General features: G+C 40.8%; 1 protein-coding gene across 5 annotated transcripts in view; it reads right to left on the reverse strand.

Annotated features, from left to right (window-relative positions):
• Positions 1-14,565, reverse strand: part of ATP11C (ATPase phospholipid transporting 11C) — a 184,540-nt gene that overhangs the window by 18,063 nt on the left and 151,912 nt on the right. For all 5 annotated transcript variants that reach the window (XM_041740622.1, XM_041740623.1, XM_041740625.1 and 2 more), the window contains exons 24-25: positions 7,809-7,936; positions 2,460-2,595 (exon numbers count right to left, since the gene is read on the reverse strand). In XM_041740622.1, the coding sequence (XP_041596556.1) occupies positions 2,460-2,595; positions 7,809-7,936 (264 nt within the window). The remainder of the gene's footprint in view (positions 1-2,459; positions 2,596-7,808; positions 7,937-14,565) is intronic.

Raw genomic sequence — 14,565 nt, forward strand, 5'->3', positions numbered from 1 at the left:
AAAGCTCTCAAATGAGGACTAATTTCTCGACAAATCAACTCACATTTTAAAAATAGAGTCTAATTTTTGGCTGTAAATATTAGAGCTGTCAGTATGTGCACATCAAAGAAAAGCAGATAGCATGTATAAATCCATAAGTATGGCAATGAATGGCACATATGCTTACCAAATGCTGTCAAGATCTGAATGCGTAACATTAAAACAGAAAATGAAATGTAAAACGTTTTAAAAAAATAATAAAAAAATTAAGATTCACAAAAGCAACAAAAGGATTTGGTCAAATTATACATGGTATTCTGTTTAATTGCTGATAGCAGTTTTTACACTTGCTATAATTTTAGCAAACATTTAGAAGGATGGTGACATATACAGTAAAGTCTAATTTGGTTTTCGTGAACTCAAAATGGGTGATGAATGAGACACAGGCTGGGCTGGAGCTCCCTACACACCCAGAGTTTGCTGAGCAAATGAATCACGTCAACAAGAATGCAGGAGAGTACCCACCTACTCTGCAGCAAACTCTTTATTTTATTATTTCTTAAAAAGATTTTATTTATTTATTCATGGGAGACACACAAAGAGGCAGAGACACAGGCAGAGAGAGAAGCAGGCTCGTCACAGGGAGCCCGATGCCAGACTTGATCACTGGACCTCGGGATCACACCCTGAGCCAAAGGCAGACACTCAACCCCGAGCCACCCAGGTGTCCCATGCAGCAAACTCTTTTTAAGAAACAAACCATCAGCGTTTTATCATTTATGTGCTCAATAAAAATAAAATAAAAAGTGAAAGTCACAGAATCAAATCCCTTCTTACTGATGGGCAAAGTGGACTTGGAAAGTTTAAGTGACTGGCCTGCAGAGATGCAGTGGGTACTGTCCTTGACCAGTGCTACATGTGCCTACTCGAAGTACTACATCTGTATTTCCTCAACAGTTACTCAGTGATTAATAATTTTTTATAGGTAACCTCTATGCCCAAAGTGGGGCTCGAACTCATGACCCTGAGGTTAAGAGTCACATGCTCTACCGACTGAGTCAACCAGACACCCCCAGTGTTTAATAATTTTAAGGGATTCATACTAAGCTGACTTTTGTTTTTTTGTATATTTTTTTTATTGGAGTTTGATTTGCCTACATATAGTATAACACCCAGTGCTCATCCCATCAAGTGGCCCCCTCAGTGTAAGCTGACTTTTGTTAGTCCAAATTAGTATATGCGCTGCCAAAGCGAACACATTGTTAGTCCAAATTAGAAAGGTTTTAGACTGTAATACCTAATTTCAAAGTGTCATTCAAATTCACTGGGCCTGGGATCCCTGGGTGGCGCAGTGGTTTGGCGCCTGCCTTTGGCCCAGGGCGCGATCCTGGAGACCCGGGATCGAATCCCACGTCAGGCTCCCGGTGCCTGGAGCCTGCTTCTCCCTCTGCCTATGTCTCTGCCTTGTCTCTGCCACTCTCTCTCTGTATGACTATCATAAATAAATAATAAAAAAAAAATTAAAAAAAAAAAAAAACAAATTCACTGGGCCTATTCCTTCTGTAACAGATATTGACTGTGTAGGTTCTGGACACAGTGTGCTCAGTAAATTAATTTTTAACCTTAGGTTTGCCTCATGTTATAATTATAAAGAACGAGTAACCATTAAACAGGAAGCCCAGAAATAGCAAAGAATGAATGTAGTGAAGGCATAAGTGAAGTGGCGGGCTTAAATTTCACTGTGTGGCTATGGGAAGACCTCACCCATCAGCAGTTCTCTCCTAGAACACAGCCAGGGGGAAATCATCCCAATGCACATGCTGACCTACGTAGTCGCTTGCTAGGAAGGCACTGGTAGGATTCATGCAATCTTTCTGGAAAACACTAGGCTCCCATGTGGAAGGAAAGGAGGAAGAGAAGGGAATTCCGTCACTTTATCGATTGGGCAAATACTGCAAAGATGGTAGCGACCCCCTTCAACTCCAAGTATGAAAGGCCACTATAAATAGGAACTGAGTGGGGCCGGACTTTACTTTTAAAACAAGAGAAGTCTTGGGGCACCTGGCTGGCTCAGTCAGTAGACCATGCGACTCTTGATCTTGGGGTCCTGAGTATGAGCCCCACATTGGAGGGTAGAGTTTACTTTAAAAAAAGAAAAAAAGAAACGTATAGGGGTCTAAAATCTGAAGTCCTAAGAATTCTGTTCATCTATTAAAAATTACAGCTAAGTTAAGCCTCTAGAAGGCTTAACATAACTATGTACATAAGCTTTCTAGTTAGCCATGCACACACAAAGGAAGTGGTTTCTTACTTCAGTAATTCCATCATTCTAAAAAAGTTCTAAGAACTAAATATTGTACCTTAAGAAAAAGTTTACAAAATGATTACAGCTGGATGATGTGTATGATAAATCCAGTGCCTATAAAAAAAGAGTAAGCCATGCTTATTCTTATTCCAAGAGATAATGAAATATTTTTTACCTTTGCATTTTCTTCTAGGGATGAAGTCTGAAAAAGAAAGTAAGTCCCAAAGAAGAACACTGTCCCTTCAAACGCTGCTAGAAACGTCCAATATAAGAAGGGTCCCAACTGTAGCATGGCATTGCCAGAAATTTTCCTATTGAGAAGTGGGGGAAAAAAACACCGGTTAATGAATTTCTGTAGGCTGTCTAGTTAAAGAGATGGTGAAATGTCAAAAGGGCACACAGATATGACCAGGTTATAATGAGGAGAGGTAGCCCTGGGGCCTGGAGGGCTATACTGAGCCACAGTTTTATCTCCATGCAACCGCCTCAAGACGGATGCATTGGGGAAATAGTCAAAGCACTAAGTTTAAAATTCTGGCCACTGACGATGATAGCATCATCAATAATAATTAGCTCCCATTACTGAGTACTTCTTATATGTCAGTAAACTGGGTTAAGAGTTTTATATATATTGTCCGTTTCTTAAAAAAATATTTTATTTATTTATTTGACAGAGAGCACAAGCAGGAGGAGCAGCAGGCAGAGGGAGAGGGAGAAGCGCAGGGAGCCTGATGCAGGGCTTGATTCCAGGACCTCGGGATCATGACCTGAGGAGCTGAAGGCAAACGCTTAATTGAGTCACCTAGATGCCTCTATGTATTGTCCATTTTTATCCACATAAAATCCACGTGAGTTAAGTATTTTTGTCAGTCCCGTTTACAAATAATGGGCCTTGAAAAGATCTGTCATGATGGTTCCCAAGCTATGACGCACATTGGAATCACTTGGGGATCTTTAGAACCACTCATGCCTGACTCCCACCTTCCTTATGCTGATTTAACTGGCTTGAGATGTCACCTGGGCATGAGGATATTTTTGAAGCTCCCCAGGGGACTCTAATGTGCAGTAGATTTTAGAAACCACTAGTGTAGTAGCCTGCCAGAGTTCATTCAGTTAGTAAGGGGAAATGCTGGTATACAATCACAGATTGACTTGACTTCAAATCACAGCGTATGCTCTCAACCTAGCTGCCATGGCTTTTCCGACTACAATTGTTAAGATATTTCTTTTCATCAAGATTTCTTCTTGGAAATGAAACCTTTTTTAGGTGTTGGGGTACCCTTTATATTTTTTCAATTGAGTCAAATAGTGTTTCAAGCTATATAGTCATGTTTTCATAAACGGTAGGTAGATCAAAACTTTAAAATCTGTTAAAATAACACAATCTTCTTGCTACAAGTTAGTGTGTTAAATATGGCTACTAATTCTAATGGAGCAGAGCCACAGAAAGTTGGGTTTATGCATGGAAATCTTTTGGTCTATTTCAATTGCCTTTAAAAAAAAAAAAAATAGAGAATCCGGGCAGCCCGGGTGGCTCAGCAGTTTAGCACTGCCTTCAGCCCAGGGCGTGATCCTGGAGACCCCGGATGGAGTCCCACATCAGGCTCCCTGCATGGAGCCTGCTTCTCCCTCTGCCTGTGTCTCTGCCTCTCTCTCTCTCTCTCTGTGTGTGTCTCTCATGAATAAATAAATAAAATCTTAAAAAAATTAAAAAATGAAAGAGAATCTTAAGCAGACTCCATGCTTAGTGCAGAGCCCGACAAGGGGCTTAATCTCATAACCCTGAGATCATGACCTGAGCCAAAATCAAGAGTTGATCCCTTAACCGATTGAGCCACCCAGGTCCTTCTCAAGTTGCTCTTAACATTTATCAAAAGGTATCTAATCATTCATATAGCACGCTGTTGCCGATACTATACAGAATGTTACTTGGCTTTATCGAGTAACAAACACCTTTATAGGAACACCTGGGTGGCTCAGAGGTTGAGTGTCTGCCTTCGGCTTGGGACGTGATCCCAGAGTTGCGGGATCAAGTCCCACATCAGGCTCCTGCGTGGAGCCTGCTTCTCCTCCCTCTGCCTGTGTCTCTGCCTCTCTCTGTGTTTCTCATGAATAAATAAATAAAATCTTTAGGGAAAAAAAAACACCTTTATAATGTAAATGCAACTAATCTTTGTTCACTTGGTATTGAGTACTGTGGGGGTTTTCTGAAAACATGGCAATCATGCAACTTTTACCTGATTTACAGATGCATGAAAGAATTTGAAATTCAGGGGATGCATAATGCAACGTGTTGCTGTCTGCCCTAGAAAAACTGCAGGAGCAAAGAGGTGGCTGCTTCTCGGAAACAAGCTCTCCCCAAAGACAGTAAGTCACATTCTCAAGGCAACTGGGAGCCACAGGGAAGGCACCTTCCTACAGATTCTTGCAATGAGTGCCCAGAAACTGCCCAGCCAATGAGGCTTTTGCAAACCACTGAATTTGGGCTGAGGCAGGAGTGGATCCTGTCTTTCTAGACTGTCTCATAGCCAACATGAAGGAGAATGTGAGAGAAAATGAAGCTTCAGGGAGCAGCTGCCCTGCAGCACAGGCCTGAGCACCTCCCTATGATGGGAAGCGGAAGGTGTACTGGAACCTTTCTTTTGCATTTTTAAAAAAAGATTTTATTTTTTATTTACTCATGAGAGATGCACAGAGAGAGGCAGAGACATAGACAGGAAAAGCAGGCTCCCTGTAGGGAGCCTCATGCCGGAATCAATCCCAGGACTCCAGGATCACTATCTGAGCCAAAGGCAGACAGTCAGTCAACCACTGAGCCATCCAGGTGCCCCCTTTCTTTTGCCTTTAAAAGCTGAAGAAGAAACAAATGATGCCTCTTCCCTCTGTAGAAGAACTACAGTTTACTATTTAAATTTCTCTTAAAAGCAGGAAAATATCCAAATACATCATTTCATGTCACAGTATTTGCGAAGTGCCCAGGTCACCACATCCCTGAAGGTGAAATCTGTAAATAGGCCACACGCTGTCATCAGTAATACTAGGTGGTATAGCTGCCGAGAGGGCCCTATAGATGACTAGGGCTTCATGCTTCCAAAGGAATAACTGGAGTAGCAGAGTGATCTCCAATATAGGGACAGGCTGAGGTCAGCGTCTCATCAGAGCAGGGAAGAAGAAAAGCTGCATTTCGAGCTGGGCAATAGGGGAATGCCATGGCTTTTTCACTTACGCAGGTGTAGCAAGTATACCTTTAGGGAAAATCATTCAATAATTTGTGACCTATACCTGTAGTTCCCTAACTAAAACATGGACACCCTTAAAATAATTTGTCCTCAACAGCTTTCTTGAGATTTTCAACATTCTTGATGTATGAAAGCGCTCAGCATAGCTCTGAAGTCATGCGCAGGAGGGTGTTAGAATAAGGTTAACAGATGCCATCTCATTGAAAACTATGTGCCAGGGACTGGTTTAAGTTGTTTTACATGTAGTCACTCATTTAATCCTCACAAAACCCCATTATTAGCTGCTACCATTACCCAGATTTTACTGATGGGCAGGCAGTTAGCCTGGGTTTTTGGTGGGACTGAACGTGAGGGATCTGCTCCCTGCCCCCAAACCCTGCGTCGACCAGAGCAGCTGCACTACTGGATTTCACGTTAGTTGTCTGGAGACAGAACACTGCTGCTCAGTGTTTGAAAACCACCAGTCAGCTGGAAAGAGCATGGGGCTAGTCGTCAGAGGGCCTACATTCTGATCTTGGTGTGCCTTTAGTTCCACCATGTGTCTTTAGGTAAGTCATTTCTGGGTCCTGGTTCCTCATTTTAAGAAAGAGAGCATGGGAGCGGATGCTTTGTAAGATTTCTCCCAGGGTTTCTAGGATTCCCCTCTAGATCTAACTATCCCCTTGCTGCGAATACAGGGAAAAGCAGAACATGTTAATGCCACAAGAATGCAATCAGCAAACTCCAGATTGGGGTAAACTCTACGAGATGAATGACCCAGTTTTGTCAACAAATAAATTTCTGGGTTAAAAAAAAAAAATTTCTGGGTTAACCTACAAGTTAAAACAGACTCAAGAAGCATATTAGCTAACTACAGTATATGGACCTTATTTGGATTCAAACAAGCATTCTATAAAAAGAAATGAGTCAACTAGAGAAATCTAAACCTTGATTGGATATATGATAATATATATTATGGACTTGTTACAGTTTTAGGTATGATAAGGTACTATTTTTTTAAGTCCTTATCTTTAAGAGATACTTAATAGTATCTCTTAATAACTTAATAGTAACTCTATAGTTACTGAAATTACATTTTTATATAATGTTTGGTATTTATTACAAAGTAAGTCTGTAATAGAACAAACAGGGTTATTAATGAAATAGGATAGACCCAGAATTGATAATTACTGAAGCTGAGTGATAAGCATAGGGAAGTTCACTATATTAATAGCATTTTTGTTACTACTGTGTATGTTTGAAATTTTCCATTTTTCCATCTTTAAAATAATGACAAATTTTGTAAAGCTGGTTAAGTCTAACAATTGCTAAATGTAAGTTTTATGAGTCATACTGGTTAAATAAATCCCTTAAATTTGTGCACCTTCACTTCATACAAATAAGCCACCTAAGTCACTGTACTGCAGTTGCTACCCACTGTTTAATAATGCTTGTCATCTGCTATAAATTAGCATTTTCATCCTTAGGTGTAGGCATAACTTAAAAAACACCAATTAAATCATACGTTAAACAACTGGCAAAGTTCCCCACCCATAGACAAAAGCATCCATTTCCAACTGACACAAAATGCATATAATGGCTCTGATGAGTTCATTATTTTCTTCAGCAATATAGTTTTAGAATGGAGCTAACAAAGTAGAGGCCATGCTTCTAGGGCAGTTTAAGAGAAAGTCTAGGAGCACCTGGGTGGCTCAGTTGGATAGGCAACCAATTTTTGGTTTCAGCTTAGGTTGTGATCTTGGGGTCGTGAGGTCGAGGCCCGCATTGGGATTCAGGCTCACTGCGGAGTCTACTTCAGGTTCTCTCCCTTCCCCTTTGCCCCTGCTCTCACTCAAGTGTGTGTACACACTCTTTCTCTAAGATAAATAAAATCTTAAAAAAGTAAGAGAGAAAGTTTACCATAATATCAGTCCAACCCATTATAGGTAGGAATCAATATTCTATAAACTACCAAAAAATCTTTGTGTATTGCCTTTTTCTTTTTATTTTTTTTGGTAGTTAAAATAGTGTGTCTTCCTGTGAGGCTCCAGAATTCTATGACAATGGAGGTTCAAGTTTTAGGAATTAGTGATTTTGAACCAGATGGTTCATACACATTCATGGACAGGACCTACATCTAAGACATCTATCATTTTCCTATTGAATGGTCTGGTTTAAGTACCTAAAATTCAGAACAGAACCATGTAATCGAATCAAGTTGGCAGTTGTGTCCTTCCTACCTGTGGATGAAAGAAACCCACAGTTTTGAAGGTCTGAAGTGGCTTTTAACTGTATGTTCTACTTACATATACAATCGGGGATCTGAGGTCAGAGTGTCAATATTGATATGCTGTTCCAGGAGACTGTAGGCCAGGATTGGCAAGGATGTGAAGCAGATGTTGTACATTGTCAGGTAAGCGGCATCATACAGTGGCTGAAATGACAGACAAAAGAAAAAGTGCACGTGTTTGGAAAAAAACACAAGCTAAAACAAGACGGTTTCCTTTCATGTTCATTGTGATAGCAAAAGAAGTTTATAAACAAGGTCACTCTGATAGCTGTAGAAAAGAAACTAACATATTGTGGTGCATATTAATAGAGCCTCCCTTTTTGTAGGATCTTATTCAGAATGTATAGACTCTGTAAGGTCTATTTCTAACAGGTATTTGCTAACAGATTTTGAAAAGATTTTTCAGTGAACAAAGAACAATTAAGTGTAAGCCTAGAACTGCATAGGCAGTGGTCAGCCTCTGTCATAGTGGGCTTTTTTGTTAATATTTTACATAGTTTTAAATATCACTATCACCTTCTCCAGGCTGTATTTATGATATTGAATGTGGCCACTTACTAAGGATTTAAAGGGATGAATTTGCAAAACCAAAGCTAAATATATGTACACAGGCATGACTTCCCTAGGTTCCAGATCATAATTTCCACCTTTCTGCTGATTGTCCCACAGGCATCTGTAACTCAAAATGTCTAAAGTCCAACTCATTAACGTTCCCCTTAAATCTTTGTCCCATGGTCCCTACCTCAGTGAACAGTGCCCACAGTGTTGCAACCCTACTATCGTTCTTGGTGCCTGGTACCACCTAGGTGCTCGAGAAATATTTTGAAATTAGCAATTCTCCTATGTCACTAGCCATTTCTTCTTGGTCTCCTATTCTGCCCAAGCCCTTAGTTGGGAGTGTTCCAGCACCCACTGTTTGGGATGTCATACTCACTCTCTAGGTGATCTCACCAGTCCTGTGTTTTAATACCATCCATTCACTGAACATTCCCGAATATTTATCTTTGGCCCAGACCTGTCGCCATGGACCTAGCTGCCCACTTATTACCTCTTGGAAATAGATTTCAAACCTACATCTGGAACTGAACTCCTCCTCTGACCTGCCCTTAGCTCCAACCTGCTCCTCCTGAAGGGTTCCCCATCTCAGGAAAGGGCAACTAAATCTTGGTGATTAGCTAGAACCAAAATCTTGGATTCATCCTTGATTCTTCTCTTTTTCACACTTGCATCCAGTCAAATAAGAAGTGTTTACTGGCCCTGCCTTCAGATATATTCAGAATCAGATCACTTCTCGGCATCTCCAGTTACCACCCTACAAGCTTCCTCAGTGGCTCCCTACTTCTCCCCTTCATCTACAGTCTATGCAATGGCCTGAGTAGTTCTGTGAGAAAATAAGACAATTCAAGTCATTGTTTTGTTCAAACTGTGCAGTGGATTCCTTTTATCTCTGAAAGTTAAAAGGTTCCCACAAAGGAGTGGCTATATAGTCCCACTGGATCTGGCTTCTTCTACTGTCTGGCCTTATCTCTTAGATCTGTGCCTTCAACATGTCAGGCACACTCCTGACTTAGGACTTCCTTGGAACTGGCTGTTGCCCCTGCCTGGAACACTTTCACTTTACTCCCTCACTCATAAATATCAGCTCAAATGTCACCTTTTCAGAGAGACCAACCTTGATCCCAACTGCCGCTCCCTTTCTCATGGGCACATTTCCCCTGTTATCTTGTATTTATTTATTTTTTTTAATTTAATTTTCTTACAGTACTAGTCATCTTTTTATTTTCTGTTTTACATTTATTACTTTTGCTAGTTCATTTCACATTAGAATTCAAGTTCTGTGTGGGTAGAGATTTTTCTTTATTGTATTGACAGGTATAGCCTGAGAAACGCAAGGCAGCCCCTGACATCCAGAAGCTGTCCTGGCACTCACAATTAGGCACTGGTATTCGCCTGTCGAGTACAACTTCAATGAGTAACGACATCAAGCAAGGCTATTCTTTTTAAGATTTTATTTATTTATTCATGAGATACATACACACACACACACACACACACACACACAGAGAGAGAGAGAGAGAGAGAGAGAGAGAGAGAGAGAGGCAGGCTCAGAGACATAGGCAGAGGGAGAAGCAGGCTACCTGCGAGGAGCCTGATGTGGGACTCAATCCCCAGGATCATGGCCTGAGCCAAAGGCAGATAGATGCTCAACCACTGAGCCACCCAGGTGCTCCTCAAGCAAGGCTATTCTATGACCATGACGGATCAAGATAAGAACAGGACTATTACACAGAACACAGAATATGAATATTGTTCAAATCACAAAACTAACAAATATCCCTGTTCTGGCGAATACGGGTGACTGTTGTTTCTTGACTAATGACAGTGGTAGCCTCCTAGTCTTCAATCCTCCTGGTGAGATATACTGAAATGCTTAGTCATAAAATTACTCCCACTTAATTGAGAGCACCCAATCTAGATAAAGCACCCTCATCTTAAACCTTTCCCCCAAATGATTCCATTTAAGCCAAAATGGTATTTTTTTAAAGGATTTTTTTAAAGTAATCTCTACAGTCAACTTGGGGCTCGAACTCACAACCTCAAGATCAAGAGCTGTACTCAGTCTACTGACTGAGGCAGTAAGGTGTCCCAAACCTAAATCTACAATTTTTCTAATACTCTCTTCCTGAGAGGCTCCGCTGTTCCTTATGTTAGTTTTGTTAATCTGTTGTTTTTTTTTTGTTTCTTTCTATACCATTTATTTCTGCTGTAATCTTTATTATTTCTTTTGCTGGCTCTAGGCTTTATTTGCAGTTCCTTCTCTAGTTCCTTTAGGTGTAAGGTTAGATTATGTATTTGAGACTTTTCTTGCTTCTCGAGGTGGGCCTGTATGGCAATACACTTGCCTCTGAGGACAACCTTTGCTCCATCCTAAAGGTTTTGGACTGTCGTGTTTTAATTTTCATTTGCTTCCATGTATTTTTTTATTTTCTTCTCTAATTTCCTGGTTAACCCATTCATTCTTTAATAGGATGTTCTTTAACCTCCATGTATTTGTGGTCCTACCAAATATTTTCTTGTGGTTAACTTCAAGTTTCATAGCATTGTGGTCTGAAAATATGCCTGGTGTGATCTCAGTCTTTCTGTACTTTCTGAGGCCTGTTTTGTTACCCAGTATGTGATCTATTCTGGAGAATGTCCCATGTGCACTCAAAAACAATGTGTATTTTGCTGTTTTAGGATGAAATACTCTGAATATATCTGTGAGGTCTGTCTGGTCCAGTGTGTTATTCAAAGCCCTTGTTTCTTTAGGGATTCTTAGAGGATCTGTCCATGCTGTGAGTAGGGTGCTAAAGTCCCCTACTATTATTGTATTATTATCACTGAGTTTCTTTATATTTATTATTGATTTATATATATATCTGAGTGCTCCCAAGTTGGGAGCATATTTACAATTGTTAGATCTTCTTGATAAACCCCTTATTATGATATAATGCTCTTTCCCATCTTTTGTTACAGTTTTAAAATCTAGTTTGTGGGCAGCCCGGGTGGCTCAGTGGTTTAGCGCCGCCTTCAGTCCAAGGCATGATCCTGGAGACCCAGGATCTAGTCCCACGTCAGGCTCCCTGCATGGAGCCTGCTTCTCCTTCTGCTGGTGTCTCTGCCCCTCTCTCTCTGTCTCTATGACTAAATAAATAAATAAATCTAGTTTGTCTGGGTGGTACAGTCAGTTAAGTGTCCAACTCTGGTTTTGGCTTGGGTTGTGATCTCAGGGTCTTGAGATCGAGCCCTGTGTTGGGCTTGGTCATCAGTGCAGAATCTACTTGGGAGTCTCTCTCATTCTCTAAAATAAATAAATATTTTTAAAAACCTAGTTTATTGGGATCCCTGGGTGGCGCAGCGGTTTGGCGCCTGCCTTTGGCCCAGGGCGCGATCCTGGAGACCCGGGATCGAGTCCCACGTCGGGCTCCCAGTGCATGGAGCCTGCTTCTCCCTCTGCCTGTGTCTCTGCCTCTCTCTCTCACTGTGTGCCTATCATAAAAAAAAAAAAAAAAAAAAAAAACCTAGTTTATCTGATAGAAATATGGCTATTCTGGCCTTCTTCTTTTGATGTCCATTAACATGACAGATGGTTCTCCATCCTGTTTTTGTATTTTTTTTTTTTTAGAGAGAGAGAGAGAGAGAGAGAGAGAAAATGTGCACAAATAGGGGGAGAGAAGAAGAGGAGGAGAGAATCTTAAGCAGGCTCCATGCCTAGTCCAGAGTCCCAGTAGGGCTGAATCTCACAACACTGAGATCATGACCTGGACCTAAATGAAGAGTTAGTTGCTTAACGGACTGAGCCATCCAGATGTCCCACCCCCTCACTTTCAGTTTGCAGGTATCTTTAGGTCTAAAATGAGTATCTTGGGGGATCCCTGGGTGGCTCAGCGGTTTAGTGCCTGCCTTTGGCCCAGGGCAGGATCCTGGAGTCTTGAGATCAAGTCCCACATCAGGCTCCCTGCATGGAGCCTGCTTCTCCCTCTGCCTCTCTCTTTCTCTGTGTGTCTCTCTCGTGAATAAATAAAATCTTTTAAAAAAATAAAAAATAAAAAAAAGTAAAATGAGTCTCTTATAGGCAGCATATAAATAGATCTTGTTTTCTTTCTTTCTTTTTAAATCCATTCTGTTACCCTATGTCTTTTGATCGGAGCATTTAGTCCATTTACATTCAGAGTGATTATTCAAAGAGATGAATTTAGCGCCACTGTGTTGCCTGTAGAGTTGGTGTTTAAGGTGATGTTCTCTGGTCCTTTCTAGACTTTGTTGCTTTTGGTCTCTTTTTCTTTTTCTCCAATGAGTCCCCTTAACATTTCTCACAGGGCTGGTTTAGTGGTCACCAACTCCTTTAGTTTCTGTTTGGGAAACTTTCTCCTTCTATTCTAAATGACAGCCTTGCTGGATAACAAATTCTTGGCTACATATTTTTCCCATTCGGCACATTGACTATTTCCTGCCACTCCTTTCTGGCCTTCCAAGTTTCTGTGGACAGATCTGCTGTAAACCTGATCTGTCTTCCCTTGCAGGTGAAGGACTTTTATCCCCCTCTCATTTTCAGGATTCTTTCCTTGTCTGTATTTTGTGAATTTGACTATGATATGCCCTGGTGATGGTCAGCTTTTGCTGAATTTAATGGGAGTTCTCTGTGCTTTTTGGAATTTGAGGTCTGTGTCCTTCCCTAGATTAGGGAAGCTTTCAGCTATAATTTATGTGAATAAACCTTTTGCTCCTTTTCCCCTCGCTTTACCTTCTAGGACTCCTATGATACGAATGTTACTACGTTTTAATAAGTCATTGAGTTCCCTAAGTCTACCTTTGTGGTCCATTATCTCCCTTTCCCTCTTTCAGCTTCATTATTCTTTTCAGCTTCATTATTTTCAATAATTTTATATTCTATATCACCAATTTGTTCCTCTGCTTCGTCCATTCTTGTTTTGATGGCCTCCACTTGGGATGCATCTCAGTTATAGCATTTTTAATTTCAGCCTGACTAGACTTAAGTTCTTTTATCTCTACAGTAAAGATTCTCTGGTGTTTTCTATGCTTCTTTCAAGCCCAACTTGTATCTTTATAATTGCTGTTTTAAATTCTAGTTCAGACTTCTTACTTCTATCTGTACTGATTAAATCCCTAGCTGTGAGTTCTACTTCCATTTTTTCTTTTGGAGTGAATTTCTCCATTTCATCATTTTGTCCAGAAAAGAAGAATGGAAACAAAATAAATGCCCACAACAAAACAAAACAAAACAAAACGAAAACAAAGGAAAACCACCAAAATAAAAAAATCTCCCCCCAAAACCTAGATCCTGGGTGTGTTTTGGTGTACTTGTTAAAAGAATCTAGATCCCAAAATAAAAAAAAAAAAACAAAAAACAAAAGAATACAAAAAGATAAAGTATATATAATTTTTAAATTAATAAAAAAATTGAAAAAGGGAATTAAAAAAATAAGACAATATATGGAAAAATAATAATAAAAAAAGAATAAAAGTAAAAAGGAAGCTAGATTCTATTTTCCCCAAGAAGCGATGCTTTGCAGCCCTCTATGATCAGTAAACTTGGTGCAAACAAATTGTTTGTGCTGGTCTTCTGGGGGAGCAGCCTGTTGGGATGATTCTCAGGTGGACTTGTCCTAGTGGAAATGAGCCTCCAGGGATCAAGGGGGTGGGGCTTGGTGTAGGCAGCTCCAGACTTACTATGTGGTGCTATTTTGCTCCCTGAAGACTTTCAGCGCTGATGGGAGGCATGAACATGGTGGTGCCCCACTGTCTAGCCCCAGAGCTCAAAGTCCCCACCTCCAACTCCTCAGTGAGCCCTCACAGAAGCAATCACTTATGTCCCTGATCCCTGTTAGAACCCTAAATTCAACTGGTCTGTGGTCAAGCTTTTCTATTTTTTAAATCTTAGGCGCACGACTGAGTTTTAAAACTCCACATTTTAGGGACTCCTGCAGCACATATGTGCACTGTTCCTCTGGGGGAGGGTCTTGCCACATTTTTGCTGCTTGCCAGCCCCTGCCAGGAAAGTGGTAACAAAACTGTGCAGGGGTTCAAAATTTGTAGCAAAACAGAGCAGGAAGCTGGCACCAAGACTGTTTTCACCTGGCTTCCATGCTCCTATGTCTAGGAACACTGCCACTTGGTCTTGAGACCCAGGGGATCCTCAGACCACAGTGTCACTCCTGGGATTCAACCCCACTTTGTCACCTGCGCACTGTTAAGCTGGGCACATCCACCAC

Source organism: Vulpes lagopus, chromosome X (genome assembly GCF_018345385.1).
Source record: "Vulpes lagopus strain Blue_001 chromosome X, ASM1834538v1, whole genome shotgun sequence".
In the NCBI taxonomy this organism is placed as follows: domain Eukaryota; kingdom Metazoa; phylum Chordata; class Mammalia; order Carnivora; family Canidae; genus Vulpes; species Vulpes lagopus.